The sequence below is a fragment of the Terrapene carolina genome, unplaced genomic scaffold, assembly GCF_002925995.2.
Source record: "Terrapene carolina triunguis isolate 2854851 unplaced genomic scaffold, T_m_triunguis-2.0 Scaffold706, whole genome shotgun sequence".
Classification (NCBI taxonomy): Eukaryota; Metazoa; Chordata; order Testudines; family Emydidae; genus Terrapene; species Terrapene triunguis.
The window spans coordinates 71,804-83,480 of record NW_020665057.1 but is presented as its reverse complement, the minus strand read 5'-3'; the positions used below and the strand labels follow the sequence as shown (position 1 = coordinate 83,480).

The 11,677-nt window shown below is 42.9% G+C and overlaps 2 protein-coding genes across 2 annotated transcripts in view; one reads left to right on the top strand and one right to left on the bottom strand.

Annotated features, from left to right (window-relative positions):
• The window catches only part of MTTP (microsomal triglyceride transfer protein), a 37,685-nt gene extending 32,990 nt beyond the window's left edge, over positions 1 to 4,695 (bottom strand). Inside the window, exon 1 of the mRNA XM_026659857.2 lies at positions 4,541 to 4,695. Within this exon, the coding sequence (XP_026515642.1) occupies positions 4,541 to 4,601 (61 nt within the window). The 5' untranslated portion in view covers positions 4,602 to 4,695. The remainder of the gene's footprint in view (positions 1 to 4,540) is intronic.
• Positions 4,696 to 9,787: 5,092 nt separating this feature from the next.
• TRMT10A (tRNA methyltransferase 10A) overlaps positions 9,788 to 11,677 on the top strand; it is an 18,546-nt gene continuing 16,656 nt past the window's right edge. Inside the window, exon 1 of the mRNA XM_026659862.2 lies at positions 9,788 to 9,951. The gene's annotated coding sequence lies outside the window, so the exon portion shown is untranslated. The remainder of the gene's footprint in view (positions 9,952 to 11,677) is intronic.

Below are 11,677 nucleotides of genomic sequence, written 5' to 3'. Positions count from 1 at the left end.
AAAAAAAGTTTCTGGTAGCTCATCCTTTAAATGGTATGCCGTGAAATAAATGTATAAAATTCCCTTTAAATAAATGTTTACAAGGGTTTTTCTCCTCTCTTGTTGATAGTTATAAAGGTCTCTTCTGTGCAAGGGAGTATTGACTAATTCACTCATCATATAGAGGCTGGGGCTGGAGATGGGATGTGAAACTGACTGACTACATACAAAGTGCTGCCAACAGGGCGCTGGAACCATTTGTATTGTGGGGGTGCTGAGAGCCACTGAACCAAACTGTAAACCCTGGATATAATAGAAACCACTTTAAGCCAGGGGGTGGGGCAGCACCCCCAGTTTCAGCACCTCTGGCTGCCAAAGGCACAAAGTAACTGGACAAAAATGAGATTCCCTCCTCCCCCTTGCCCTCCAAATTACTTTCCGTTATAATGATTTGACGTTCTATTTGTAACTAAAGCGCTGAGTCCTACTAGGCTCCAATCCTACACCAATGGGAGCCTTGCCATGGACTTCAGTGGGTGCAGGATCAGACCCTTAAACTGAAGAAACTGCATTCAAACCTCTGCAACAGAGTTAAACCGGAAAAGGTAGTATTGTTTTCTACAGGAGGGATGAGTAAGTCTCTTGGCAAACACAGAAAAGAAAAATCAACCACACCACCTCAGACAGATTCGCAAACCAACTGGAACTCAGTCAGTGTGTTCTATGTTCCTGTCAGAGAATTGACAGTACCAGGGTTTCCTAATTTGTATAATGTCTTGCACCATTTGATATGACTTGGCTAAATAAAAGTTTCAATACATCTAATCAAGAAAAAATGTTTGTTCAAATGGAAGGTAAAAGTTTAAATTCTTCCTTTGATTAGATACATGTTGGAGATCCACCATGACAGGATGGATTTCTTTTTTAAAAAATCAAGTGTTCGGAAATTTTAAAAAAAAAATCTCTCAAGGCATTTTACACTCCCATTTTTTGGTCAAATGTTTTCAGATGTGATAGTCAATAGCATGCTAAGGTAGAGTCGAAGGGAACCAAAACATACTTCTCTAAGGGAGGCTGTACCCACAAAGAGCCAGATCTTCAGCCACTGTAAATTGGCTTAGCACCATAGAAGTTCAATAGAACAACACTGATTTGCACCAGCTGAGGATCTGGCCCTGAGATTTTGCAGGCCCTGATATTGAGAACTACTACCCTAGAGCTGAAAGTTGGGGCTGTTTCCTTGCTACAGTAATGATGCTGGGAAGCACTTCCCTGTGGGCAAGAGGGTTTTCTTTAAAAATCAGAGCTTTAAAAATAAAGGGCCTGCTCCTGTAAGGGTCTGCGAGTGCTTCCTGTGAAGTGCTCAGCACCCTCTGCTCCTATCAGCTTCAGTGGTAGGTGCTCAGCACCCCGTAAAAGCATGTCAACACTATCAGACCTCAATTCCTGGAAATAAATCTTTGCTGAAGTCCCATGGCTTGTTTTAAGTGTACTGTAACTTAGTACCAATTACACTGTTGAGTATTTAATATTTATTGCGATTGATGTAGTGCACTGTGCTAGGTGCTTTCTAACCACAGAAGATGATGCTGCCCTTACCCCTGAGAGCATTCAATCTAAAAAGGCAAAGGCAAATGAAGGGTGGGGGAAAGGACATGTGAGTAAAATGATCAGGGCGACGACAGACAGGTCTTTTTAGTTACAGCGTAGGATTTTGTTCTCTTTTTACATTTTTCTTAAATTTAAGCTCCCTACATTCCCCTTTTCTCACCCTTCCTCCACAATTCAGCCCATGTGGATTTTTCTACAGTAGTTCTCATTTAATATTCCCTTTGTGCTCTACCCGTCCAACACTGGATCCCCTCCACACACAGAGGAGCAGTTCACTCATGCAGGAAACAGATGCGCAAATGACTTCACCAGCTAGTTTCTCGTGGTTGTCATGGAAGCAATGAGTGTCTGGGAGGGATTGAAATGTGGGGAGGATAGTGACTTTATGCACCAGCTCAGCAAGGGCATGCAAAGGAGGCAGCATGGAAGAAAGTACAGACAGGTGTTGGAGAAGCAGACACACAGGTCACAAGGCTGAAGAGGGTTTGTGGTGGGAAGACGTGATAAGAGATTAGGGAGGGCAAGTAGGGAAGGGGGCAATCATGAGAAGTATGAACTTACTGCAATAGAAAAGGGGAAGTCAGTGGAGATTAAAGAGGCAGTAGGGTAACGTAGCTAGATTAACAGGCAAAGAAGATATTAGCAGCTATGTTTTATGTGGACTGGGTGGTGGTATGCACAAAACCAATACCCAAGATAGCTTTACAAAATACACATACTATTTCCATCATAAGAAAAATAGCAGTACCGTTTATGTAAATAATTAAATCATGATAGTGTATAATATAGAAGGTTACACTGAATTTCTGTTCCGAGCCAATAGAAACCTCTCCCAAAAATCAGAGACTTAGTGTTATGCTGCCTTTCAGAGATCTGTACTGTCAGTCCTACATAATGTTGTGATGTTTATTCCTTTGATCCTATTTCCACTGCAGTCAATGGCAAAACCCTCACTGGCTTAAAGGGGACCAGGACTGGACCCAGAGACAGCATTCTGCTATACTGTGTTGGGGTCAAAAATGCCTGCATGGACTATGTCGCTTTCAAGGTGGAGTGCATAACACATAGTTTGACTAGTAATGTTAAGTGTCTGTCATTAAGGGTAACATGCCAATTCTATAATTAAATTATGATAGTGTATAATACAGAAGGTTACACTGCATGAGCAGAGACAGCTGTCAAATCCTGTGCCTTTTATTAATACATTTGGCATGCACAACATATGCATCTCTAACCACTAACTGGCTCTAAGACCATAAATTACATTTGCCAGTTCTTATGATATTGGATACCTTTAAAAAAACGAAAGCCATCTATTTATTTGAAAACATTTTATAATGTAACCAAAGCTAGAAAAGTATCATGTGCAATTATCCGACTGACTTGAATGTAAAGAATACTCCGTAAGTATTTTAAAAAGGCAGCACAGTCTGGTGGACTGAGAGCCAAGAACTGAATTCTAATCCCAGCTCTGCCATTGATTCACCCTGTGGCCTTGGACAAATCACTTAACCTCTTTGAGTTTCAGCTTCCCCATCTGTGCAATGGAAATAATGATTTCTCACAGGGCTGTTTTGAGAATTACTGAATGAGTTAATGTTTGTACAGCACGTTGGAGATGTAAAGAGCTAAGTATTTTTATTCCATATTACTTTACATCAGGGAGTAGTTTGGCTAAAATAACATTATCTCAGAAGCTGAGAATAGCAAATACTAGAGGTACAGCATGTTACTGAGTAGTTATATAATAAGATCGTTATGGCAGCATGGTGAAATTCACCTACTGGTAGAGGGATTGTATGATGAGCTCTGTGCTTTGCTGCTCCTGTGAGGGAAAAGGTGAGCAGAGAAGATGCACAGGGAGCCTCTGCACCCATTGCAAACTGAGGAGGTGTGGGCTCTGTGCTGGTTCCACATATACTGGTATGGAAGAGAGCAATGGGGCCCAAGTGGCAGTGAGCTGCTTACACAGATCCAATGACCTGGATTCTCTACATGAGGGACAAGGAGGGGCAGTAACAACTAGCCCATCCCACAGGCTGCCCTACCGCCTGGCCTAATATTGGAGGGTTGGTTAATTATGGATGCAGGGTACCTGCATAAAACTATATTAATTACCATTTATTTGAGTTTTAAGAATGTGGCCCTCGAAGTACAGACTCATAGAACAGAATGCTCTTACATCATTTTCACCCAAAATGTTGATTGGTTTGGCCTAAAAGTCTTGGAAATTTACTCTATCATTTACAAACAGCGGCAGAATATCCCCACATAGGCATTGTGTGAGGACAACTTCTACTATTCCATAGGCTGGTGACACTGAAGTGTGCAGAGGGGCTGCAGGGGAGTCCTGTGTGTGGATTTTGTACCCCTGACTCTTGTGCAGGAGACCTGCATAAAGCCACTTTATGTGGGCATCCAGAATTTCACCCTGAGAGCAGATCCAGCTCCAACTCCCATTCAAGTTAATGGGAGTCTTTTTATTGATTTTAGTGGGAGCTGGAACAAGCACATAGGACTCAGTTATGCAGAGCTGAGCGCTCTGGCTCTGATCCATCAAAGCTCTTAAACAAGTGCTTAACTTTAAGCATGTGAGTAGCGCCTTTGAAGTCAAAATAGCATTAGCCCCATTTAATAATTGGGAAGCAGAGAGGTGAAGTGACTTGCCCCAGGTCACTGGTAATGCCAAGACTAGAAGCCAGGTCTTCTGACTTCTAGGCCAGTGCCACATGCACTTGACCCCTTTGCTTTTTCTATAAACTAGGGTGAAACTAACATTACAAGTGCATGTGCTGCGTATTTATTTTCATTTAGTAAATCCATTTAAAAATTCTGCTCCTCGAGAGCCCATTATTTAGCACAAGATCTTCCTTTCTTATGTAAAAAATATACCATTGTACATTCACCACTGCTACCACCAAAAGATTAATCAAACACAGCGTAGACCTACCTTTAACAGAGGCAGAATATGTGGAAAAGATGCAGAGGAAAAGCACAGTAAGAAGAATCATGTTTGACTCTTCTGAGCTCTTGACTACAGCATTAAATGTTAAAGCTACCACGAAGTGAACTCTTCAGATTGGAGTGAAGTTTGCAAAGAGAGCCTCTGAATCTGCAACCGTGTTTATCTAGATGTAGTAAAGGTCAGATTCCAAATTCCACACTCAGGTACTAAGTTCATTGATGGTCTTCCAGTTAATCATTAACAACTGAGGTAATTGGGGCTTTTACCTATTTTATTGTTCACCTCAGTTTTCATTTTTGAATACTAATCAGGTTCAGCCTGTACAAGGTCCTCTTCCCCAAGTCGGCACAGTCAATGCTCTATTTTGGAGAGGGTGAGTGGAATGAGCCTGACAGATGGCCATTGCCTCCCTTAAACCACCAGGCTTAAACCAAGATAATGATGGCCTTATGCTGCTTCCACATCTGTGGCGTGAAACACTCCCCAACCCCAATGCAAGGGTGGGAAGACTGAGGCAGAGAGAGGCTTATGTGGAGACCATAGCAACGCATTTCCTTAAGGAATGTGGGGCCAGAGAGTAGGACTGGTTCTCCTTACAAGAGCCCTAATGTTCGATGGATTTCCCAAGATCTCAGTACACCAGTGGCTTTGGAGGGTCAAGTCCAGTTCACATTCTGCAAGAGGACAACTGCTCACCTCAGCTTAGAAGATAGGTGGAAATTGATTTTCAGTTTATAATGTTTCCTAGCACCTACATGGGCTTTTCCCTTGAAGGAAATATAACCTTTTATTTTGATGTTTAGGGTCAAATTCTGCCTTTAGTTATGCCTGAGCAAATCCAGCACAGTCAACAATATTTCATATATGTAACTGAAGGCAGAAATTGTCTTAGGGTACAAATTTGAAATAGGTTTGAATGGAGCTTTCTTTGCAAGTCTGGTGCAAGGCTGCCAGCTGGTTACATGTTTCCTGTGGTAATTTTAATTTATATTATACCTTCTATGTGATATACCCTCGCATTACAAGAGTTGCATAATATATGTATGCCTATTTCTGGCTTGCAGCTGATACTCCCGCTGTGTTCTCTATTGCTGGGAAGCATAGAACTTTGCAAACTGCTGTACTCTTTGAAAACTGAATAATCTGTCACCTTGCACAGGTGAGAGCATGGAGATGTAGATTCTGGGCAGGAAATGTTGAGGTATGGAATTTTGTCTCCAAAGGAGAGTTATGTCTGTTTTTGTCTGGGGAAATGCCTTATCAGCATTTTGCATATATTTTACGTCTTTGGAATTTAATCCAGAAAAATATTTCATACATCTTGTCCATCCAATAAAGTCAAGAAGAGTGTCTTTTAAACACTTAAAACATTAGGAGCCAAATCCTCAGCTGGTGTTCTACTCAAAAACAGAGGGCTTAATTCTAATCTCAATTATACTGGGTACAAATCAGGAGTAAATCCACTGAGGTCAAGGGAATTTACATCAGAACTGACTTTTAGGGGTGAATCCTGCACCCACTGATATCAGTGGAAGTATTTACAATTGAATTCAGTGGGTGCAGGACTGGCCACTTAATGTACACCTCAGTTAAGCCCTGCTGGCATGTGTTCCAGGGTTAAAGTACTACCGTTGTCATCTATATTCCAGAGTCCAGACAATAAACTTATCATTATTACCTAATAAAACTAATTACACTCCTTTTGTTCATTTGAGTTCAATAAAATAGTCTTGCTGTTCTTCACAAAAGATGGAGTGAAATTTTAATTTTTCCCTAATCTATCCCAATCAAAATCTTAAAAGAAAGGGGTCATTCTAAAATCTTGTCTGCATTAGGTAAATTACTTATTGGTCATAATAATGAACTAGTTTGACTGAACATGTAGTTGCTAGGGTAGCCAAGAACAAACCACACTGATTTAGCTATACACCTTGATGGCAAAGGGTGTTACAGTGGGTAATTTTATAGTGTAGACAATGCTTCAGAGGAGTGGAAGTAGGAGGTTGTCAAACAGAATCTAGGGCAGGAAGCTCTGGGAAAATATGGCTACTCACTCTGTATGGTTTGTACTTTTCTGTTTTGTTGTTCTCAGTGTGAGATAACCCAGAAGAACCTCTGCAATCAAACCTTACCCAGAGACTGATTTCTGTGTACAAACCTGAGCCCCCAATTAATCTTGTTTCTCTCTCATTATTCTGCAACTTGCCCTGCAACATCACCTTCCCTATAGATGTTCTTATTATTCAATAATTAGGCTGCTGATTTTTAGCTGCTCCTGTGTTTGTTTACTTTGCCTCTTACATTTTTGCTTAATTTGTTTTTTGATTTTGTTGATACTTTTTGTATTCAGTGTACTTTTGTTCACGCAAACTCACTTTTTAAATGAACATCTTCAAGGTTCACAGTGGACTCTATCAGAATACTTAGTCTAGCACTGTTTTTGAGCTATATGCAACTGTTTGGGTCATCAATTTACCCTATCACCACTTGGCATTGTGACAGATCTTAGACCAGAACAGTTGCATTGCTCCACTACTGCTATTTAAAGAAACATAGGTTTGGATCCGCAATGCTGCCATCCTGGAAAATTGGAAAGTGTGTGGGGGAGGGGAAAGGGAATGTTATGCTAATCAAAATGTTTGAGGATCTTCACACTCCTAAGAAAAAACAGATTTGAATGCTGCTTCCTTTTTTTAAACAAAACACGAAAAGAAAGAGAACCAAACAAAAACAAATGGGCTTTGGTCAGCAACCAAACTGCAGCCCTCTAATGACCAAGTGAAAATGAAGGATTCTTTATTGGGACTGTGATGCAATTGAACTTGTGTGATTCTAGTATGTAAATAGAAACATGATGAGATTTAAAATAGACACTAGGATAAGCAAATGTAAATCCAGGTTTTTTTAAGTAACCCAGGATATATGGGATCCCTGAGAAAATCAAATATTAAAATTTCTACATATGGAGGAATTTGTGTACCAGTTAAAGGTAAATGTCTTACTATGGAGATACCACACTGTTTTGTGACTTCTAATATAGCAGAAGTAAATCTGAAACCAACACTGTGACTGAAAAGCAGTGTATATCTGGAACCAATGAAACCTGAGCTAAGTATTAATATACATGAAAAAGATATTGGTTCCACAAACTGATGTGTTTGCTGCCTTCACGTGGCTCGGTAACGGAGCTAGGAAAGTATCACCATCTACACCAGTTGTTCTTAACCTGGGGTGCGAGATGCCCTTTCTGGGGGTGCGAGACATGCCAGATTTTTTTAGAAGGTAAATCATCGAAAACAAATTAAGCATAGGCATGTAAGTACAACTACTTTTTCATCAAACCATTATACATTTTTTAACGATTACTGCGTTAAATTTTAACTGTGAAATTAAAATAAATATACAATTCTCTCTCTCTTTCATTCTATAGTCATGATATCTCTAGGTTTAAAGAACTGACCTACTTCAACAATTTTTGATAAGGGGTACGAGAACATATTTTTGAGAACCAAAGGGGTGAAGGCTGCAGTAAAGGTTAAGAACCACTCACCTATACTGTCATGAAAGTGTGTTTGTCACATTTCACACACTCTGAACTCCAGAATAAACTGCAGTTCTATTGCAGCATTCTTCCAGCAGATTGTCTGGTTGGGAAAGATAAGTGCATTGTGTACTTCAACTCCAATTAGGTAATGGCACTGCAGTCTTCAGAACTAAATGATAGTGCCAGTTGAATGTGAAATGTGAATACTGTAACACTTTTTAAAGGGGTGAAATGGATATGGAATTGATTTTTTTAAACCATGGTTCTTCTCTGAAGAATGTGACACTGTAAATAGAATATGTTCTTACCCCCTGTGTGCACTCAGTCACGTCACTAAAACCAGCAGATAAAAATAAAGTTTTCTTACTTTTCACTCCTCTTGAGCCTGTAGAGCCAACCCAGCTAAGAGAGAATAAACTGAATTCTATTATTTCTTGCCCATTCTCAACAGAATTGTTAACTTACCTCCTCCAAACACTTATGCTTGTGAGTAGTCCCCTTGACTTCAATGGGACTACTCATTTGCATAAATGTTTGCAGGAGTGGAGCCTAAATTGCAATTGCAGGGTCCAGTTCTGGCCTTAGGCCTGGTCTACACTACAAAGTTATGTTGACATAAGAGTGCCTTGCGTTGATCTAGTCGTGCATGTGTCTAGACTTAAATTTGTCTCCCAACAATGTATGTGCCCTGTTATGCCAATATAGTAACGCCACTTCCCTGAATGACATCGAGCCATGGTCGATGTACTACGGTCAACACAGCATGAGTATAGACACTGTCACCTATGTCAATCCTAACAGTCCTCTAGCAGCTGTCCCACAATACCCCAAACTGACTGCTGTGGTCACCATTTTGGACTCCACTGCCCAGAGGCCACAAAGACTGGAAACTCACCCTCCCCCCCTCCTTAAATGTGAATTTTTAAAATTCCTTTTCCTGATTGCCCAGCTTGGCAAGCACACCTAACGGCTCTCCATTGTTGAATGCAACTGCCCAATGACGCACTCATGCCTGAAGTACACAGGAGATGGTGGATCTCCTGGGTGCATGGGGAGAAGATGCTATGCAAGTACAGCTCCGAACAAGCTGTAGAAATGTGGACATCTATGAGCAGATTGCTTGGGTGCTGCACAAGAAGGGGTGCAACAGGGACCAACAGCAGCGCTGAATGAAAGCCAAGAAGTAGCGGCAGGCATACCAGAAGGGCGACCCAGGGATGCCAACAATTGATCCAGTGCCAAGCTGCAGATCAACTGCTCTTAAAACAAGCTGCATGCCATCTTGGCAGAGACTCCACTACCATCCCACACATCACTGTGGATACCTCCGAGGAGCCTGAGTCCCAGGCCCTTGCCATGAACAGTGAGGAAGAGGAAGAGGAGGAGGAAGATGGGGGACAGGCAACTGGGGGATCCAGCCGTGCAGCAAGGGGGGACCTGTTTTTGACTCCACCGCAGTCCAGTCAGTCCTGCCAGTCAAGCACTGGTGAACCAGATGCAGGAGAAGGAACTTCGGGTAAGTGTGTAGATAAATTTTCCATTACTGGGATGAGATCCTCAAAATAGCAGGACACGGCTTTTGACTTTTCAGTAATTTGTTAGTGGTAGTGGTAGCAACTCTCTCTGTTATATCTTTTCATTCTCCTCTAGAGTTAGGCAGGGGGGCCATGCGGAACAGTTTACTTCTTGGAGAAGAAGCACATTTCAAATGACTAGCATGCAGGAAATGTCAGTGACAAAACTGCCAGTTGAAAACCTCCAACAATCCACAAAACAGTTACAGGCTAGACAGTGGCAGGATCATCTTCCCCAAGGCTGTATTACACTTAAACCACCCACCAACCATTAGAAGGTAATAGTTGTTGTTTGCTATTTTTATACCAGATTAAAATGGCGACCTATATAGTAAATGTGAAAGGCTTCCTGTCCAGTTACTAAGTCCCTGAATCAAGAGACCCCACTGCTTTTGAGGAAAGATGATTAAGGCTTTTTCAACATTAGGAAGAGTGGTATTGTAAAACGTTAATTTATGTAATAGTCCCAGTGTACATAACAAACTGAATGATGAATACATACTGTATCTCTTCTTATGCTGCCAACTGTCATTTTAAATATATATTTTTTCAAATTTTGCCAATAACAATGGCATGATATTCTTAGACTTTTCTCCCCCCATGTAGCGTAGTCATGAGAGACATAAGTTTCAGAAACACTCTGGTCAAGATAACTTATTCTGTGAGACCAAGGGAAATTAACCCAAGGAAAAGTGAAGTCTAAAAATAGCTGGATGCATGAACATAAATAAAAATTAGATATATCAAACACAACCTCAATCATAACAGCATACAGAAATTTTGTCTTGTAGCTGTACTATTATCTAGGAATACCCTAATGCTTTAGGCCATGTTCCTCACATCCTCCTTAACTGTATTTGGGAGCTTTTTGTGAGTACAGGCGGGACACTGTGGATAAATATCGGGATTGTTTTGCTGTAGATTGATCAGCTGGTTTGTACTGGTGTCAGCCAGGAACAGCTACAGTTGTTGGGCCTCCACCCTGCACAGGCTGCCTGCCGTAGGTAGGCTACACACGTGCTTTAGTCCTGACTCTTGCACCTGAGGTAGGCTACATGTGTGCTGTTGGCAGGGGTCTGGCAGAGCAGGGTCACTGCCCTTTGAGGCACCTGGCTGTGGGGAGGAAGGGGGAGAAGTTTACTTCACAAGCCCCGAAAGCTGTGGTTCTTCTCATGGTGGCCCTGTCTGTTGTGTCTGGGGAGGGGCACTGGGCACCGGGCACCTGCGGCAAACTAGACATTCGGGGGAGATTAGGGTGACCAGACAGCAAGTGTGAAAAATCAGGACAGGAGGTGGGGGGTAATAGGAGCCTATATAAGAAAAAGACCCAAAAATCGGGACATCTGGTCATCCTAGGGGTGATTCACCCCGGCTAGGTCTGCGCAACCCCTCCCCCGGGCTGCACCTCCGGGGTTGCTCGGGTGTGTGTACTAGGGTTACCATCCGTCCGGGTTTCCCCGGACATGTCCCGCTTTTTCAGCTTTAAATGGCCGTCCGGGGGGGATTTCCAGTAGAGATGTCCGGGATTTTCCCCTTCCCCTCACGCAGAGTGCGGCGTGGCTGATTGGACGGCTGGGCCTGATTGAAAGCCGCTCGCAGCCACGGGGGACTCTAACAACCAGAGTCCCTCCCCCTCCCCCGCTCCCTCCTTCCCCGCAGAGCAGGGTAGTGTTTGGCTCCACGTGGAACCCGCAGCTTTCCCTCTGCCCGGTGAGCAGGGCAGGCAGGCAGGTGGGGGGTGCAGAGGCTGCGGGGCGAGGAGGAGCAGGGCAGGCAGGGGCATAGACAGGGCCGGCTTTAGGCCAATTCCACCAATTCCCCTGAATCGGGCCGCGCGCCTAAGAGGGCCCCGCGCCCAGTGGCAGGGCTGCCAGGGTGGGGGCAAGTGGCTGAGAATCCCTTCCCTGGCTAGAGGCTCCTTTTTAATTTTTACTCACCTGGCGGCGCTCCGGGTCTTCGGCGGCACTTTGGCGGCGGGTCCTTCACTCACTCCGGGTCTTTGGC